Source organism: Marmota marmota, unplaced genomic scaffold (genome assembly GCF_001458135.2).
Source record: "Marmota marmota marmota unplaced genomic scaffold, marMar, whole genome shotgun sequence".
NCBI classification, from domain to species: domain Eukaryota; kingdom Metazoa; phylum Chordata; class Mammalia; order Rodentia; family Sciuridae; genus Marmota; species Marmota marmota.
In genome coordinates this window covers 19,997,436-20,017,337 of record NW_026000196.1, presented here as the reverse complement: position 1 = coordinate 20,017,337, position 19,902 = coordinate 19,997,436, and the positions used below count along the sequence as shown (strand labels likewise).

Genomic DNA, 19,902 nt, shown 5'->3' with positions numbered 1-19,902 from the left:
TTCTTAAAAAAAAATCACTTCCCAAGTAACACTGTTAATGCAGGGTTTTGAGGGATCATTTCCTTTTTTACTAATGTAACCATATTTGACTTTTCTTCTTGATGTGTGAGGCTCACAAAGCCTAATCAGCAACTGAGAGTTGGCAGATCATATTTTGTGCCTAGAACCCTGTTTTCTGAAACACATCTAGTCTGCCCTTTCTTTCTAGAATTAGCCAAGCCTAGTTTTGTTGTTGTTGTTGTTTTTTCCTAACTCAGAAGCCATAAATGTGCACTCAAGGATTACTCACTCACCTTCCTACCCCTATTCAGGTGTTAGAGCCTTAAGGAGAGTTAACCCCTAAAAACAGTGTTATTCCAGGGAAGGAGAATTGGAATAAGCGTTAAGCATAAGGGAAGGAATGAAAATGTTCTCTGCAGCTGAAATTCCATCCATGTTCCATAAATACTGAGTTTATGTTTGCCATTATACCTTTGGTCTTTCTTAAAAAGGGACGCTCCAGGAAAATAATGCTAAGATCTCTCTTCTCTGTAGAAAAGCTACAGCTCCACACTAAGAGGAATGCCATCTTCTATAAAGAATGGAATCATCAGTGACCAAGAATTACTGCCCAGGAGAAATTCATTAATATTAAAACTAAAGCCAGACCCACTTCAGCACACCGACAGCCAGAACAGTGATATGGAGCAGTATTTTAGAGAATGGTTTTCTAAACCAGCTGACCTGCACGGGGTTATACTGCCGCATCTCTCTGGAACACACATAAAACTGTGGAAACTGTGCTACTTCCGCTGGATCCCGGAGGCTCAGATCAACCTTGGGGGCTCCATCACCGCCTTTCACAAGCTTTCCCTTCTGGCTGATGAAGTTGATGTGCTCAGTAGGATGCTGCGGCAGCAGCGGAGCGGCCCCTTAGAAGCCTGCTATGCAGAGCTGGACCACAGCAGGATGTATTTCAGAGCCAGCGGCCCTCATGACACCTCCGGGACACCAGAGTTTCTCTCCTCTTCCTTTCCGTTTTCTCCTGTAGGAAATCTGTGCAGACGAAGTATTTCAGGAACGCCATTAAGCAAATTTTTAAGTGGGGCCAAAATATGGTTATCTACTGAGACACTTGCAAATGAAGACTAAAATGTAGTATTTTCTGAACATTTAAAGGGAAGCTCTATAAATTTTTCCCTCTGAATCAAAATTGCTAACCTAGGCATTTAAAACTGATAATTTTATATATAAGAATAATAGATGAAATTTGCACTAATATTTTAAAAATATGTTGAATCACTCTCCCTTTACAGTGGCTTTAAGAGAAATGTAATTTTTGTTTTTTATGTTCTCTAGCATTAGAGTTCTTTCTGGCTTATTTTAGGTGATGTGCAGACAACATTCTCCATTCTTTTAACTATGATCAAACCAATCAGGTTTTCTCTACCATATTTATTTTGTCTGCATAATCCATTCTTTGTACCCCCTACTAAAGCTTACTAGATACTTGGTTGGATTACCAACCTAAAGAAGTAGACATCAGGAAAGTTAAGAAATTAGTATTTAGTATATTTCCAGGAATCTCTAGGAAAACCCCCAAAAGACTTCAGTAGGTATTCCTGTATTTTTTCTGGTCACTTTCTGTTTCTCAAATTGAGCTCAATTCATTCATTATTTTGAGACCAAATTTATTATTTTAGATCACCCTGTTTGGGTACTTAGATTACTGTGTTTTGAAATCATGAGCTTGCTTTTAACTCCACAGGACTAACTTTAAAACAGTGTGTACTGTAACTTTCAAGTATTCACTGTAGATAATAAAACAAGTGCCTTTGACATTAAGATATGAATAACACAGGAAATCTAATTTCACTTTTTAAAATTAGGAGGTTAAAATACTGAAAATAGGTTTTTCATACTAAGCTTCATAACAATAGCCAGGAGTTCCCAAAGTAAATTTCTGTCCCTTTGAAAATCACTGAGGACACAGCAGCCTGAGTTCTAATCCTGAGAAGTTTGTCAGGCCATCCAGCCCTAGCTCTGGCAGACTGGTTCCTAGACAGTAGAGTGCTATCTGCATAGACCGCAAGGCCTGCTTGGAGGCATCCCTGGCTTCCCTGTCAGCATTCCCAGCCTGGTGAAGTGTTGCTGGCAGGCACATCATGGAAATAACTAGTGAAGTCACAAGTCAGGGCACCTGCACAGAAGTGCTTCTCCTAAAGTTCTTAATGCTTACAAATAAAGAACAGGAGAAATAAAAGTGTACTTCTCTCAAAATACTGCTGTTCTAGTACAAAGAACTCCCTCACATGCTTTCCTGACTTTTGACAGCAATATTAAGAGGAGACCAATAAATTTAAAAAGGTATATTCCTGATCTGAAATTCCCGTTTTCAAACTATAAGAACCTAGCCAAGGTCCAAGCTTAAGCTCCTTAAAATGGTGCTGCTGGTAGTGGCATTTAGTGCCATTCCCCCCAACAAACCCTCATCTGCTTAAAAGATATATGTATTCAAATCTGACTATGTTAAAGTTCCTTAAACTGCCATCTTAAGAATTTTGAAAAAAAAAATTATAGTGAAGTATCTAGTTAGCTTATTTCCTTTCCCCAAACAAGTTTTTTTCAGGATAGTTTTACCTATATGTGTACTAAACAGCTATTTCTACTTTAATTGTTTGCCTTTTAAAAATTGTTTTTTCTTAAAAGTGTCTTAGGAAATTTATCATTTTGTGGATAAACGCAATGTTTTTAAAGCCAACTTGTTGCGTAGAAAACAAGAACTATTTTCAGTATGTACAAATAACATTATTGTCACTAAAGATTTTATAATCCTTGATTAGAAACCAGCCCCAACCCTTTTAAGACACCATAGTATTTTCTGCTATTGAAATTTTAATAATAATTCCCCCTTCTTCACTAAGCTGCTTTTTTATTATTATAAATTGTTCTAAATTTATTTTTTGAATTGAACACCTATTTCTGTATAATTTTCTTTCCTCACACATTTATTTCAACTCCTTTAGATTTTTATGTGTGTGTGTGAATTTATAAGTTTTAAAAAGATTAGGTACTATTAATACTGTTTTAAAATAGAAAAATGCATATTTTTGTATGATAATCAAATGTAGTAAAATATGGGGTTTGTCTTATTTTTACTGAATAGTTGTTATTATCATGATTATTGTGTCACAGTTCATTGTGCATAATATGAAAAACAACTATTAACAGCCTTAAGTCTGGGCCATTATAAAGCTGCTTGGCATCTCTACGAACAAAAATGACACTGTGGTGACAGAAATGGTAAATATGGCTGCGTGCAATGTACCAAAGAGAGCTCAACACCCCTAGTCCCCGTGGCCCTGTGGAGCCTGTGGTGATGGAATCCAGGCAAAGGCCAGATGGCATTGGACTTCCTAGTGTTGGACTTGAAGATGTACAGTGTTTCACTGTTGTTTTATGATGGGAACCAATTTTAAAACCAAAATTGTCTGACTAACTTTATTTAAGGAAAGGATATTAATTTGTACTAACATGGTGAAAACTGTTCAACACAACTTTCAACAAACTCTTCTTGCTGTGGCAGTAACCTCAAGTAGTAAAAACTTGACTTAGAAAACAAAACCTTTGTGCCTAAAACTGATGACTTGAGTTGAAGTAGGACGAGTAGGAAAGATCTTGTTCAGCAGAATGAATGTGAAGGAAATTTTGATGCTGAATAAAATTTCCATGAAATTATTTGTCATAATTATTAATATGAAATATGCCAGAGCACAGTGACTGAAGATGTGTAAATACCTCTCTTACCTATACATACTGCTTCATTCACACAGGGTTTTGCTTGCCCTCTAAAATGGAGTCATGATCAGTAACAATTTTTACATTTTAGAAATGGCTGTATTTAGGCCATGTGGGTAGTAATAGACCATGCCCTAACTGGTCCTTCCATTTAATAAACACAAAAACTGGGAGTTAAGTTTCTCCCAGAAGTTCCCAGTCTATGGGAGACCAAGGACTCTAGCCCACATCCTGGGCCTAGCATTTATTTAAATCACCTTTCTACCTGCTTGAGACCCAACAATGGTGATGAGCAGCCTTATTTCAACATAGAGGATGAGGAGGTACAACTGCCTTGAAAAATACTGCTCATGCTGTTGGCGATCTTGCCCTAACTGGTAATAGCAAGCATCTACAGATGCTGTACTATAAGAAGTTAAGAAATTCAAGAGAACTGTATAATTCCTGAGGCAATCTGAATCTGCACTGTTGTTTCTGCCCTTCTTGAGTAGTCACAAAACAAGAATATTTAACAGCTAAATGTGTAAAAGAGTATAGAAAGACTTGAATTCAAGGATCTTCGTTTCCAAATTGTTACTTTTATAGAAGACCTAAGCTGAAAGCTATGAACTATGTTTGCATTTTTGTTTTTGCTTTTATTTTTCTTAAGTCTAATTTATTGACATAGATGTATCCAGCTCCTAAAATGGCCAACAGGGTTTTGACCATTTATAAAAAAGACCATTACCCACTGTGTGGGATCAATTCATGTATTTCAAACAGACACCAAGTTCTCCGAGATACAGACACTATACAATGATCAATTAGTAATTCAGGTTTATAACTGACGATAAAATCAAAATTAAATACAATGTAATACTACTTTATGCTTTTAAAAATATTACTGTATAACTAAATATTCCCAATTTGATGGCTTTAGCTGAGGCCTTTGCTCTTAGCTCCAACTGCAACCACATGGCAGACTTCTACTTCAGCCCCCAACTTCTGCAGTTCATCCAACCAGATCATTTGCTTTTGTGAAAGTCGATCACTGGGGCCTTTAACTTCTACAAGCTGGAAGATAAATTTTTAAAAATTAGTATTCTACTGAAACTTTTTAAAAATTAGTATTTTACTGAAACTGAATAGTTACCCAGATGTTAGCTATAGTCATTTTCACTGACAATTATTTATAAATGGCTTACTCTATTACACTACTCTTTACATATACAAAGCAATACATATGTAAAAAAAATTGAGAAATATTTCTGTTCTGTAGAAACTAGGCAGTTATTCATAAGGAATTTGCAAATTGATTCTTAGTATAAAATTATTGAAAATTTATTTTAAAGCAAATATTACTGTTATTCCCCTATTTAAAACCATCCAATTACTTGTTATATTTACAACTGAATCTAAATTTCTTATCCTAACCTACAAAACTAGGATCTGGGCCCTACCAATCATTCCAAAGGCCTCCTCTCAGATTAACCTATGCCCTTTCCAAGGGCCCTCACACTATTCCTCTATTAAAGGACATTTCTCCCTGTTTTTCATATGCCTGATTTCTTATCTTTCAAGCAGCTTAAACCTATCTCACAGGTCCACCATATCTCTAAGGAGATGGATAGAGCTTCATGTACTTATTTATTTCATGGCAATCTATAGATATTTTTATTACAGATCAGTTCCATAAAGGCAGGAGCTCTGTCAGTTCTGTTCACTGCACACTACTGAACTAGGAGACAGAAATAAAAACAATCCCAGGGGAAGTATAGAAAAAACTTTATAACAGTATTCTGTAGCCTAATGGACATTTAGAGTCCCCAAAGGAAAGAGAGGAGAAAAAAAATTATTTTTACTGAGTAATGGCCAAAATTTTTCCAGATATGATGAAAACTAGAAACACAAAACTTTAATGAACCCAAGCACAGAAATATCAAGAATAGTACACTACACTAAGAAATACAATGATTAAAAAGTATAACCATCAATAAAGGGATTATCTTTAGAAACAACCAGAATTTTTAAAATTCTAGCTAGAAGAGAGTGAACCAGTATTTTAAAAGTATTAAAAGAACTGTCAACACAGAATTCTGTGCACAGAGAAAATAATCTTCCAAAAATAATGGCTAAATAAAGACTTTTCAGAAGTCCTACAAGACCTAAAAAATATGATTGGAAGACCTCTGCTTCAAGAAGATGTTAAAGAAAATTTTTCAACTAGGAAAATGATACCAAAGGGAAATGTGGATCTGTACAAAGGAATAACAAGCGATAGAACTGGTCTACGTGTGTAAATAGACCCATTAATTATTTAACTCAGTTGCAGAAAGCAAAAATAATGTGTTACGGAATTTGTTACGTGTAGAAGTGAAATGCATGAGAACACAAATGCTAGGAGGGAGATAGATATAAGAATAATCTGTTGCACAGTTATTCATACCATACATGAAATGGTGTAGTATCACTTGAAGGTGGACAGTAACTTTTAAGATTAGTACGACCATGTAAGAAATACAACAGAGTTGTATCCTATAAGTTAAGGTAAAAAATGCAATCTTTAAAAGAAAAAGAAGAAAAGGGAGAACAAAAGAGACCTGAGACAAAGAAAACAAGTATTAAGATTCAAAACCAAGCATTTCAGTAATTACATTAAATTTAAATATTCCAGACACCACGATTAAAGGCAAAAGTTAGGCTGGATTAAAAAGACTAAAAGGCAAGATGCAATTATATGCTGCCTATAAGAAACTCATAGAAATATAAAGATAAAATAGGTTAAAAGTGAAAGAATGGAAGCCAAACATGGTGGTGTACACCTATAATCCCAGTAGCTATTTTGGAGGCAGGAGGATCCTGAGTTTGAAGCCAGCCTCAGCAAAAGCAAGGCACTAAGCAATTCAGTGCTGGGGATGTGATTTGGTGGTCAAGTGCCCCTGAGTTCAACCCCCAATGCCGCCCCCCAAACAGTACAAGTGTGGAAAAAGATGTATCATATTAACACTAATCAAAAGAATGCTGAGAAATTTGATTTCTAAATTAAAAAAAAATTATCAGGAATAAAGGAAGGGCATTTCAAAATGATAAAAGGGTTGATTTGTCAACCTAAATTTATGCATCTAATCCTAATTTCAAAATGCATGAAGCAAATATTGATAGAGATGCAAGAAGAAACATACAAATTCACAGTTATAATCAGAGATGTTAATGTTCTTCTCTCAAAAGTTTATAGAGCAAGTTAATAAGGAACAGTAAGGACACAGAAAACTCAAACAACAGTATAAATCAACCTGAGATAATTGATTGACATTTTAAAATACTGTTCCTCTTTCCCAACAAGTTAAACACATATTTAAGTTTGCAAACAGAAGAGTCACCAAAGCAAACCGTGTAAGTAAGACTATATAAAACGTCTAAGTCTCAAATTTGCTAGCATCCTAGTCAAATAAAACATGCCCTTTGATTTTAGTAGGAGGAAACCACAAATCAACAGCTGAAAGATAACTGGATAAATTGACTCACTTGTAATCAAGTCGTGGTTCAAAAAAGAAATCAAAAGGGAAAGAAGAAAGTTGTGGGTTTTTCTTTTTTCTGTTTTTCTGGGTGCTAGGGAATCAAACTCAGGACCCTGCATACAAGCACTCTACTATTGAGCTACATCCCCAGTTCCAAAAAAGTATTTTGGACTGAATGAAAATGAAAACAACATATCAGATTTGTGAGATTCAGGTAAAGCAGTGCTTATAAAGAAATGTATAGTGCTAAACACCTTTATTAGAAACTTTTTAAAAATTGTTCTTTTTAGATATACATAACATTTTGACATATTATACACACATGGAGTTTCACTGGTTGTGTATTTATATATGAACATAGGAAAGTTATGTCTGATTCATTCTACTGTCTTTCCTATTCCTTTCCCCTCTCCCTTCTCTTCATTTCCCTTTGTCTAATCCAATGAACTTCTATTAGAAAAAGAAACTTTCTTTTTCTTTTTTTGCAAATGACAAAGCAAATTTACTTCCCAAATACATTGTGTTTTCCTATGAATAATCCAATATAATCGACAAAGAAATAATCAGTAACTTTATTGAGCATAATAAGTAAGTTTAGGAAACCGACCAAACATAATATTAAGGTGTAACCATGCACCAGTACTACATAATTAGAATATGATATTTGAAACTGGACTTATAAAAAGAAACTTTCAAAGTAATGATTACAACTTCCTCTCTAAGAAACCATAAATAACAATTAAAGACAAAGTAATCAGAAGAATGGAACTTATAAAGAGAAGTGCAGAAATCAATGAAACAAAGACATTAGAGAAAAATCAATGATAACAAAAGCTGGTTCTTTGAGAAAAATCAATAGAATTGATAAATCTCCCACCAGATAGGTCACAAAAAGAAAAGATACAGACCGCTAATATCAGAATAAAAGCATGATAGAAATAATGATTCTACTGATATTTAAATAACAAGGAGAAACAGGAACAATTTTATACCAAAAAAATTCAACAACTTACATGAAATGGACAACTTCTCAAAAGACACAAACTCCCAAAGTTCAATCAATATAACATGAATAGCTCTATGTTGATTAAAAAAGAAATGTAGAGTTTTGAAGTTTCCCAAAAAGAAAACTCCAGGCCTGTTAGGCTTCCCTGTTTAATTCCACCAAAGATTTTATGGACTAATAATAATTGTAAACAAACTATTCCTGAAGACCAAAAATGTTATTTTCCATCCCATTCTATAAAGGCCAGTAATATATTGCCCTGAAACCAAAACTCAACAAAGATATTATAAGAAAACTACAGATCAATATCTTTCATGAACATATATGCAAAAATTATAATATTTTACAAAATCAAATCCACACTTTATCACAATTATTATATGAGGCTTATCTAAGAAATGCAAGTTAGGTTGTAAGATTGAAAAATCAAGTAGTAGAGCATTTACCCAGCATACAGGAGGCCCTGGGTTTGATCTCCAGCACTGCAAAAACAAAACAAATAAATAAAGATTCCAAACCAGGCTCTTCTGGGAAATGAGGCACAGTGAAATCACCTGGAAGATGAACCATCATGGCCCAGAGGAACTGCAGAATCTTCAGAAAGACTTTAGGATACAGAATAAATCTATCTGCATTCTGGGTACCAGAAGAGAGAAACTTGCTGAAATGATCTTAAAAACAATCCTAGAACTGAGCCAGTTTTCCAAAGTGTTTCCAGTTTTCTCACTGGCTGGAGAAAGCTGACTTTTGATGAGGAAGCCCATGATACTGTGCTTGAAGCAGTGGTAGACATTGTAAAGTTGGATGCTTTCAAAGTCACGATGTTGGATACTGTTGTCTGGGTACCAGAAAAGTACCCAGGATGGAAAAATTTGTTTGACTAAGATTATGTGCTAAAGTCTGCCACGTTATCCAGAGTAGAAGGGTGCAAACATTTCAACCTGCTTTTATCCAAAGGTACAGATAAGTTGAGCAATTTTTAATATGTACAAGTGGAAGCCAGGGCTAAAGAAATATTTAATTTTATTGTTACTGAGTACTTAGGCCTGGAGTTCTATTAAAAAACAGGCAAGAATCTCACTGGAGTGAATGGTCGATTGGGAAGTTCTTGAGACTCTTGGGCCTCTGGCTGCTCTTGGCCTGTGGTAACTTGTGGCTAGAGTGATGTTGAACAGCTGTTGAGATCAAGCAATGAGTAGATGGAATTCTGAATAAAAGGGCCAGCCAAGACTTGAGGAAGCCAACAGTTTCCTTAAGCCATAGCCATAATGAAGAAATGCTTCTTACTGTGAAGCTCAATACCCATCACCAATTTCTGTGTCTAAAATGTCTTTACTTTTGTCACTTCAGTATCCTCAGCCACCCATATCCAATCAAGAAAGGATTGTGTTCTATATCACTGGTTCAAGCCTGATTGTACACACCCTCACTCACACCCTTTGAATCATAATTTGGGGGATGTGGACACAGAAATCTGTAGTTTTCTGTTGCTTTTTTTTTTTTGTACCAGAGACTGAACTCAGGGGCACTGGACAACTGAGACACATCCCAGCCCTATTTTATATTTTGTTTAGAGACAGGGTCTCACTGAGTTGCTTAGCACCTGCTATTGCTGAGGCTGGCTCTGAACTCAGGATCCTTCTGCCTCAGCCTCCCGAGCCACTGAGATTACAGGCATGTGCCACCGTGCATAGCAGGAATCTGTAGTTTTCTTTGAACTTCCTTGGGTGGTTCTGATAACCACTGTTTGGAAGGCCTTATGTACTATCTCAATGAGCTCTGCTGTACAGTTTACAACAGTCCTGTCTTTGACTTATACAAGTACTAATTAACTATACATAACTGCTTACCTGACTATTGTGTGCCTTTGTAACTTCTTTAGAATATGTAATAAAATATTTAAAGATTCAAAAACCAATGTAAATTATGTTATTAACATAGTAAAGAGAAAATCATATAATAATGTCAAATTTTTAAATATTTTTCATTGCAGATGGACACAATGCCTTTATCTTATTTATTTACTTTAATGTAGTGCTACGGATCAAACTGAGTGCCTCTCATGAGTGAGGCAAGCACTCCACCACTAAGCCACAACCCCAGCCCTAATTTTTTAAAAACATTTGACAAAATCCAACTAACTCCTGATAAAAACTCTTAGAAAACTTAGATATAAAGGGAAATCTCTTAATCTGATAAAATGTACTTACAAAATATCTGCATCTGACACAATACTTAATAATGAAAGACTAAGAGCTTTCCCTTAAGATCAGAAACAAGGGATGCCAGTCTTCCCACTTACAGTCTATATAGGAGGTTCTGCCAGTGCAATGACTGATTGCACTTTCCTGACTAGGAAAGAGGAAAGAAAATATCAATACTAGAAAGGAAGAAATTAAGACTCTCTTTCTTAGCAGACAATCTGAATGCTAATGTAGAAAATCCAATGAAATACACCAAAAAATTTTCAGAATACAAATCAATGTGCAAGAATCAACTATATTTCTATAAAGTAAGAGCAAGCAACTGGAAGTTGAATAAATAGCATCAAAAATATAAAATACTTAGTAAGGATCAATTTATATTTTAATTTCTCTTAGAAATGTTTTTAGTTTTCAGTGTTTAGGTTTTGTATATCTCTTAACAGGTTGATCCTTACTAAATATTTTATATTTTTGATACTGCTTATTCAACTTTCAGTTTGCTTGCTGCTACTATATAGAAATATAATTGATTCTTGCATATTGATTTGTATTCTGAAAACTTGATATGTCCTTTTATTAGTTTAAGGACCTTTTTGATATCTGACACCAAAAATATGATCCATTAAAGAAAGGTAAGCTGAATTTTGTCAAGATTTAATAATTCTGCTCTTCCAAGAAAATGAAAAGAGAAGCCATAGACCTAGATGAAATATAACCGAGACTTGTATCCAGGAAATATATATATATCATATAATATATATATAATATACACACAAGTTTATTTTTAATCTCGAAACTCAATAAAAAGCAACCAACCAACCAGTGCAGCATATCAGGGCAGGGTTCAGAGTAGGCAAGTAATGTACCCCATGGACAACAACTGAGGAGGTGCTCACTCTCAGGGAGCATAGCAAAGCTCTTTGTGTCTATACCCTATGGGACCCACTCCGGACCTGGTGACTTATTCTGAGAACAGAAACAGCAAGAGTGATGGATTGCCCCTTCCATGATGAAGGTGCAGGAGACCTGGCCTTCCATCAGGCTCAATGGCTCCTCTCACTCACCTGCTCTGATGAAACAAGCTACTTTGTGGTGCACAGCCTAAGGGAGGACACCCCTTGCCCAAACCCCTGCCCTCGGCCCAGGAGCTCTTGAGGAAATCAGTTTTGGAAGCAGCCACACAAGTAGTGTCTAAAGTGAGGCCTCTGATTCAGCAGCAAACAAAATTACAAACATAACTTTCCATTCTGGTTCCACTGACCTTAAAGCGGTGATCCTGGGAGTTCCATACCACTAAGTCAGGGAGGCCCCCTCGGCAGTGTCGGAAGTCAGCAGCCAGTCGCCTGCACACACCACTGAGGATGGGACCCCCCAAGCAGGAGACAAGATCCTGAACACAAAACACATGAATAGTTAGCCTCTTTCCTTAGGCGGAGATCCTCAAATAGGCTTCAGCAACTAGGAGACAAAGAACAACTCCAGAGTAGTTCAACAGAAATGGATTCCAGGTACACCAGAGGTTGTTTTGCTGCTTATAGAGGGACCAGAGCCACTGCCAAAAATCCCCACTAATGAACTCTGGGGAACCAGTTCTCTTCAATCAGTTATCAGGCTTCTGCCCTGTGTGAACATCCTGGGGAACATCTGAGGAAGAAGGAACTTTAGAGTCAGAACTCAGGAATATGACTGCAATGACTCATAGAGGCCAGTAGTTAAAAAGAGACAGAAAAGAGTCCTGTCAAGCAAAAAGAAGCTATCTGTGTGTGTGTGTGTGTGTGTGTGTCCCTCTCTTTCTTTCTCTCTCTGTCTCTCTCTCTCTCTCTCACACACACACACACCTGTGTGCATTTTGATAGTTGCCAAAAGGACACCCCGGACCAGGGAGACATCACTTTGGGACCAGCTCTTGCCATACAGATGAACTGTTACCTGAGCCTGCCGAAGAGAAGTGAAGCGGTCCCAGCTGACAAGAGAAGCCACTCTGCCTTCCTGGGCCTGCCATGTGGCTGCCACCCAGGCTCGCAGGTTCTCTGCAGGGGCACTGTGAATCATCTGCAGTCTGGCCTCAAGGGCTGGGCCCCTGCTGGTGAAGAAGCTGTCTGTGCACAAGTCCAGTGGGGATGCCTGTGTCACAGAGAAAGCAAGCTCTCACAGCATGCCTAGAGAGCAGACTCCTCAACAATACTCAAAACCTATGCAATTTGGAAAATGGCCAGTTGGTTGAAACATTCTTCTTCTCAAAAGGTTTGCAAAAATTATCTGATATATATAACCAATACGAAAGGAATTTATTACACAAGTGGGTGTGAATCACAGGCGCATGCAGAAGGGTCTCCTCATGAGGCAGCACTGACGACTTACCTGGTAGGCATTTCTGAAGACGTCTGGTATCCCATCCATGAAGATTATATCCCACAGAAGGAGGCCATACAGGGTGCTGAAGGTAGACCCTTCTCCATGGATCCCTGCAACAAATCATACACATGGAGGAAAAATCAGTTTTGTCTGTTTTCTTTTTCGAAAATGCCACTGTCATCTGCTGCATATTCAATTTCAAGGAAATAATAAATATTTTTAGTCTGAAGAAAATGCTAGTTTCATGCCATTCCTAAATCATTTTCTTATACTATATTATTTGCATACAGAAGCCCACTGAAGGGTGAAAATCTTAGTAATCATGGAAAAGTTCAAATGAACATTGCAAAGCCACAAAGCAGAGTTTTTCACTTTGGTGAATAACCTAAGGAACATGTTTTCTTAAAAAAAAAAAATACTAATAATAAAAAAGCAGGTTCCCTCCTCAGCTCTGATTTAGTGGTGGAGGCTGAGCTGGGTGCAGAATCCACAAGCAGGCTCTGTGTCAGGCAACCCCCAATATCCCTCAAGAACATGTCCATAAAGGGACTGACAGGAGGAGACTGGGGAGCAGTGGCCATGTCCACACCCCCATACTTAGCAGGTGCTGCTACACTTCACCTCACTTACCTACACACTATGTTGCTTTGGCCTGAACAAGGTCTTCCCAGTGTTTCCAGTATTCAAGGCTTTTATAGAAGCTTTCAGTCTTAAAAACCATTTAATTTAGATACTCCATCCTCATGTCCCACACACATTACTAACTGGGAGACCACCTCAGAGAAAGAAATAAAGTGCCAGATCACTGAAAGCCAAAGGCAGAGTCCATAACCGGATAAGAGTGGGCTTTGGCTGTTTTGCTAAATAGGATACCATTAAATGGGTTGGTCATTCATCCACCAACCATTCTTTACCTCTCCTTTGGCTGATATTTTTCATTCCATAATAAAATTAACTTAATTTTTAAAAAATGGGTTTTGGCATAGCCCCATACCTCTGTCCCCAGAGAGTTCCTGTTTGCCGAGCTATTCTAAGCTGAGCTTCTCTGTATATCACCACACCCAAAAGGGAAGGCAACCACATGGATACCTCTCTGCACATTACTGCTTTGGCTAAAGGAGGCACCAAACAACAGACCCCACTTCTGACACACTATGCACACTGGCAAGAAAGTTCCTCTAGCTGGCCAGACTCTTGACACTGCAGGCCCTGGTCCACATGTGTAAGGCCACAATGAGCACAGGGCAGAAAGCCGAGACAAGACAACACCACTCATCTGCTTGGGAGGCTGGCCTGAGGGGCTGCTTGCTCACTATGTGCCTTCCTGGGTCTGCCATGTGGCTGCCACCCAGGCTCGCAGGTTCTCTGCAGGGACACTGTGAATCATCTGCAGTGTGGCCTCATGGGCACAAAAAAGTGCTCTTAGGACAGAGACCAGAGTCTCCATCAGCAGCAGCATATGACCTGTTCCTCTGTCCTGCATTCCTGAGCTGTGCCAGACTCTTTGTTCTGTCCCTGTCTTAGTTCTAGCCCCTGGTCTCTGCAGCCTGTCTCTATGATTCAAAAGAACAGAGGCAAAAACAGGACTTGTTTGGAGCCACTGGCTAAAGCCTTGAACTTTACTAAAAAGCTTTGTACCAGGATACTGGGCTCCTGTCCTGCCAGGAAGAAAGTTAGGCCTTGACTTCTAATCAGCTTCCTGTCCTTTTGTATATACTGCTCAGTCAGGAATATGGAGGCCAGAATTGTTCCTGAACTTCTTGGCAAGCCACATGATGCATGTGGACTCCAACTGAAGTCATTTTTGGTGCAATCCTTCTGAGAAATTCAGAAATAACCATCCCTAAAGGGGTTTGAGATTACCCTTATGTGAAATCCCCTCTAGACTAAAGCCCAGCAAGTATTCAGCTCATTTTCATTGCATCAATATTAAAAAATGAAAAATATATTTATACAGAAATATATTTTTATAAAAACTATTTAGTATTCTATGAAGAGAATTTTCCAACTGTTTGTCAGGGTAACGGCTTGGTTTACAGCCTGCCCTTTCTTTCAGCAACTGCCCAGCTTTCACATCTCCTATGACATTATCTGGGAGCTGGAATTCTCATTCTGTTCTTTTCTGTCTAGCCTTTTCAGGCCTATTGTATCTCTGTTTTCACTGGCCTCCACACTTCCTCCCCAATAGCATCACCCTTCCCTATAATAAAGATTATATAGATTAATCTTAGCACTCACCAGAAAGAAACCCATATTTTATAAAATTCTATCTTGTAGTTATCCTTCTAAAACTGTCATTAATCTGAACACTCACATGATGCTGAAGTGGAGTAATGTCTTTGATTTTTACCTATCTGAAGATATCAGAGTGTTTTTCACACTAGTGACCCTACAGCACAGGCACAGGGAAAATGCTGCCTGGATGTGAGGATGGGAAAGACTTGTCCCCAGGAGTGGCCCATGTGAGCTGCAAAACAAGTACCATGAGAGGACACCTGGGGTCAGCTTCCAAATTCCAGGGGAAATCGGTAGGAAAAGAGAGAAAGAAGACGAGAGCTGGGTGAGTTTTGAAGATCAGAAATGTTTTCCAGTTTTTTTAATTTTTTTTTTTTTTTAGTTGTAGTTGGACACAATACCTTTATTTTCATTTGTTTTTATTTTTATGTGGTGTTGAGGATTGAACACAGCACCTCACGTGTGCTAGGTGAGCGTTCTATCACTGAGCCACAACCCCAGCCCCAAGGTTTTCCACTTTTGCAGAGTCATGGTCACTATCCTCCATAATAAAAAGTTTCATAAAAATCAAAAATCAAAACAAAACATTAGAGCCAGGCCCTCAGGGTATCTCCAGGACAACTAGCCCTACTTTATTCCTTATCTTAAATATAGAATAAAGGAGCTTCCTCTGTAATTCTTCCCTCCTTGATTTACTTTTATTTTTCTACTCAGTACTAGATTCTACTAAGGGCCAGGAATGACAATTTTATTTTACCAATTATAAGGCAAGTAAGTGCTCAATGTCTTCACTTGACCCTGAACCTTAGATAAAGCACTGAATTTACAGTTCATTCTCTGAGACCAAAATCAAAGAAAGAATAAAAGAGGGGAAGAGAAGCTGATGTTGGTGAATACCCAAACAGAAGGAGTTTCTAAGTGACCTAAGAAATGAGTCAGTTATTTTGTAAAAAATGAAACCCTTATCTGTTGTTATGTAATAGTGCTTATGACAAGAGACATCCAAAGCAGCTCTCATTCTGAGTGACTCCACAAACAGCCTGCACAAGCAGGATCCAACCATAACACATGTGGTCCACAACTGTGCCTCACTCCTGGGAGGTACAGCCATGGCCAACAGGCCCTTCTGGGCTGTGGTACGGGAGGGCTCATCCTCTATCATGTCTGTGCATACAAGGAAGAAGCCCTAAGAGGAAAGCTAACACCTCAAATCTACTAACTGAGTGAAATGCCTGCAACAACCATGATATGAAAAGGAAGAGCAAGCACATTTAAACTAACTCATGTATATTTTTCTCAAATGGCCAGTCCCAGCTCCAAAATATGAACTTTGTCATAGTCAAATGTGCACTTCCTCTCTTAGACCTGCTCGGCATATTCATTAACTCACCAGGTGGAGCCCCCAGAGATTGACTGAAATACCCTAACACTCTTAAGAACAGCACACAGTTGGGCAGGAGGCAACCAGAGGTCAGCTCCACTCATTCTTGAGTCGAAAGGTAGAGGGACAATGGATTCTCCAAGGAAATGAGGTAGCAGGACTTGGGGTCCAAGTTCATTACTCTAGGAGGAGCAGATCCTTCAAGCTCCTTTCATTTATGACCTGATTCTGGGTCTGATAACCCTCTCAGAAGCAGCCCAGCCCTCAGTCCCTGCACCAGGTTTGTCATCAGGTAGCCTCTCTGGCAGTCCTCTGCCCTTTCTTTTTTGTTTTATACGGGGGATTGAAGTCAGGGGCACTTGACCACTGAGTCACATCCCCAACCCGATTTTGTATTTTATTTAGAGACAGGGTCTCACTGAGTTGCTTAGTACCTCACGGTTGCTGAGGCTGGCTTTGAACTTGCTATTCTCCTATCTCAGCCTCCCCAGCCGCTGGGACTGTAGGCAAGTGCCACAGCACCCAGCATCCTCTGCCCTTTCTTACTGCTCACTAACAGCTATGACAGCAAAGACAGTCTCTAATGTCCCACCAGAGAACACTGATCTTCACAGGCATTAGGTGGGGAATACTGGGGAATGGGAAGAAGACCCCCTTTAAAAACTGTAGCTAGTAAAACTCTTTTCTATACCCCTTGATCAGCAGTACCTTTTTTTTTCCCCCCAGCAGTACAGAGGATTGAACAGGGCCCAGTATATGCCAGGTTAAGTATTCTACCAAGGAACTACATCCTCAGCCCTTTTTATTTTATTTCAGTATAGGGTCTCACCAAGTTGTTGAGGCTAGCATCAAACTTGTGATCCTCACAAGCAGCTGGGCCCGGCTTAGCAGTGTATTCTACCATGGGCAGAGGAAAGAGAGATGATGGCAACCCATAATTGACAAACCATCAGGAAATGCTGTTCGCCTACACGCTGATTGTCTGGAATAGGTGAAATGTTTTCTGTTTACCCTGGTCAAAGCCGTTGCATCTGTAATAGTCCAGCGCCAGCTCCTCCACAGAGCATAGTACTGTGGTGGGGTTAGCAGTATCCCCAGACTCCATGACAAATACAGACTTGCCCATCCCACGCTGTGGGCACAGCCTGCCCGTGATGGTCACCTGGGACAGCAACAGAAGAACATCCATTAGCTTCACTTCACCTCAAAGTACCTGTAAACCTGCCGGTAGAATCCTGGGGATAAACCTTCCTAATGCTAAAGCTGTGCTTTTAACAGAGTACAAAGTGTGTGACCCACACTGGCACATCTATAAGGTTCTGGCCTTTGGAAAGCATCTGTCATGGGAGGAACTCTCCAGATCCCCCATTTCCAGGAGAAACCACCAGATGTTCTGAGCTCCTGCTCAAAAGTTCAATCACTTAATTCAGGTGTGACCACACCAGCTGACCCATTCTTATTAGGGAGAGAGTATTAGAGTGAAAATGGGCGCGATGGCCATGTCATTATCCAAAATGCACATTAGACTGTTCCATTTCCTAATAAAAATGCACACTAAAACTGTTCTTAGGTTGCTTTCAGTCAGAAAAACAAACAAACAAGAAAACGTGTTTAAATCCAAAGCACACAAAAAGGGCTGAGGAGGATGATCAGTTGTAGAGCATGCACTTAAAACCACAATACCCTGGGTTCAATCCAGTACTCAAGACAAACAAAGCACCCAAAGGAAACTACTTACATGTTTAACATCTTCAACAGCAATTTCTGGCAGCTGATGAAAGAGGTGCTTATACTTTTTACAGCTTGGAGACTCTCGCAGGCGCATGGCTCTCTGATAAAGTGAAAGACGGTGTCCTGTCCTTACCTCTGGATCTGCCAGCCCTTTAATAATGCACTTGATAGCCTAGTAAATAACATGTCACATATCAAGATCCTAAAAAACCCTAAGGCAGCATCTACTAATTTAGCTTAACAGAGTAAGAAAATTTCACTACTAATTATTCAGTTTTACTAATATGCAAGTAAGCAAATAGCACTTCTAGAGATACAAGCTATTTTCTTAGATCTTATTCTGATATTTTTAACATACAGATTAACTATAATCCTCATTGTTAAGTGCAGGCGCACAACCAGCATGTTATTCATTATTCATGGGGACAGAACATCCCATGGCCCCTTCCTCACCAAGAGCATGTCCCTCAGGACATCCCTGCATCATGGGCTAGAAAAAAATTTAGAGGAACACTTGGGTCTATGGTTCTCTGGTTCTCAGAATTTCTTCTGGGTGAGGGACAGTGAAAGAAAATGTGTCCCACCCTTGATCTACAAAATGAGATGAACTCCACAACAGGCACCTAGGAAACTGACCAGTCAAAACTTCTAGGTGGCTCTCATGTAGAGTCAGGACCGCAGAGCTGGGCCCAATTCCTTATTTACAGGAAAGGTACCTAGAGTTTGGAGGAGTGTAACATGTTTCCCAAGGTTGTTCCAAGTTGGACAAATAAACAAAGAGAAATACTGAAAACTAGAGAAAGATACCACTTTATTCCTGCTACGATGGGTGAAATCAGAAAATAACAAGCGTTGGCAAGGATATAGAAATTGAAACCTTTGTTCCTTGTTGATGGAAATATAAAAACTGCAAACACTCTGAAGAACAGTTTGGCAGTTTCTGAAGCAACTAAAATAAAATTACCAAAATGACCCAAAAATCCACACCTAGGAATATTCCAAAAGAAATCAAAACAGGGACATAAATATACACTTGTACATGCATGTTCATGGGGGCATTATTAAAAACAGCCAAAAGGTGGAAGCAACCCAAGCATCCGTTTATAGGTGACTGGATAAATCAAAGGAGGTTTATATACAATGAATTATTTATAATTCAGCCATAAAAATGAAGTTCTGACATGCTGCAACATGGATGAAGCTTGGAAACATTATGCTAAGTGAAATAATTCAGACACAAAAGGGCAAATATTGTGTGATTCAGCTTTTCTGAAATATACACAAGAGGCACATTCACAGAAAGTAAAGTGAGGTTTGTGGAAGGAGAAAACAGAGGGAATTTACATAATGATTACAGAGTTTCTGTTTGGAGTGATAGACACTAGAGTAATGCTTGTACAACATGGCATAATCAATGCCATTGAATTGTACACTTAAAATTTGTTAAAATGACAAATTTTACATATGTTACATATATCTTACAATTAAAAAAATTTTAAAAAGAGAGAAAAGAAACTGAAATATCAACGAAGGCTCGGGCCATGAGGAATTGAGGGGATAAAAGGAGTCAACAGTGAGATCGTGCCATCTGAGAGTGTTCTGTACCTTGGCAGGAGACAGCAGGCAGCAGAGGCCTGGAACAGGGAGGGAATAGCCAGACTAGCTCCACCCTGGCTCTGGGGCCCCTGGCTGGCCCCTGGCAATCTGCAAGAATAA

The 19,902-nt window shown here is 38.7% G+C and overlaps 2 protein-coding genes across 9 annotated transcripts in view; one reads left to right on the top strand and one right to left on the bottom strand.

Moving 5' to 3' along the window:
* Nucleotides 1-3,717, top strand: part of Mtmr10 (myotubularin related protein 10) — a 52,167-nt gene extending 48,450 nt beyond the window's left edge. For all 7 annotated transcript variants that reach the window (XM_048790393.1, XM_048790390.1, XM_048790389.1 and 4 more), the window contains one exon: nucleotides 535-3,717. In XM_048790393.1, coding sequence (XP_048646350.1) covers nucleotides 535-1,131 — 597 coding nt within the window. In that variant the 3' untranslated portion in view covers nucleotides 1,132-3,717. The remainder of the gene's footprint in view (nucleotides 1-534) is intronic.
* A 795-nt stretch (nucleotides 3,718-4,512) lies between these two features.
* Nucleotides 4,513-19,902, bottom strand: part of Fan1 (FANCD2 and FANCI associated nuclease 1) — a 33,370-nt gene continuing 17,980 nt past the window's right edge. For both annotated transcript variants that reach the window (XM_048790388.1, XM_015493151.2), the window contains exons 9-14: nucleotides 18,194-18,358; nucleotides 17,467-17,617; nucleotides 12,846-12,949; nucleotides 12,414-12,608; nucleotides 11,746-11,874; nucleotides 4,513-4,830 (exon numbers count right to left, since the gene is read on the bottom strand). In XM_048790388.1, coding sequence (XP_048646345.1) covers nucleotides 4,693-4,830; nucleotides 11,746-11,874; nucleotides 12,414-12,608; nucleotides 12,846-12,949; nucleotides 17,467-17,617; nucleotides 18,194-18,358 — 882 coding nt within the window. In that variant the 3' untranslated portion in view covers nucleotides 4,513-4,692. The remainder of the gene's footprint in view (nucleotides 4,831-11,745; nucleotides 11,875-12,413; nucleotides 12,609-12,845; nucleotides 12,950-17,466; nucleotides 17,618-18,193; nucleotides 18,359-19,902) is intronic.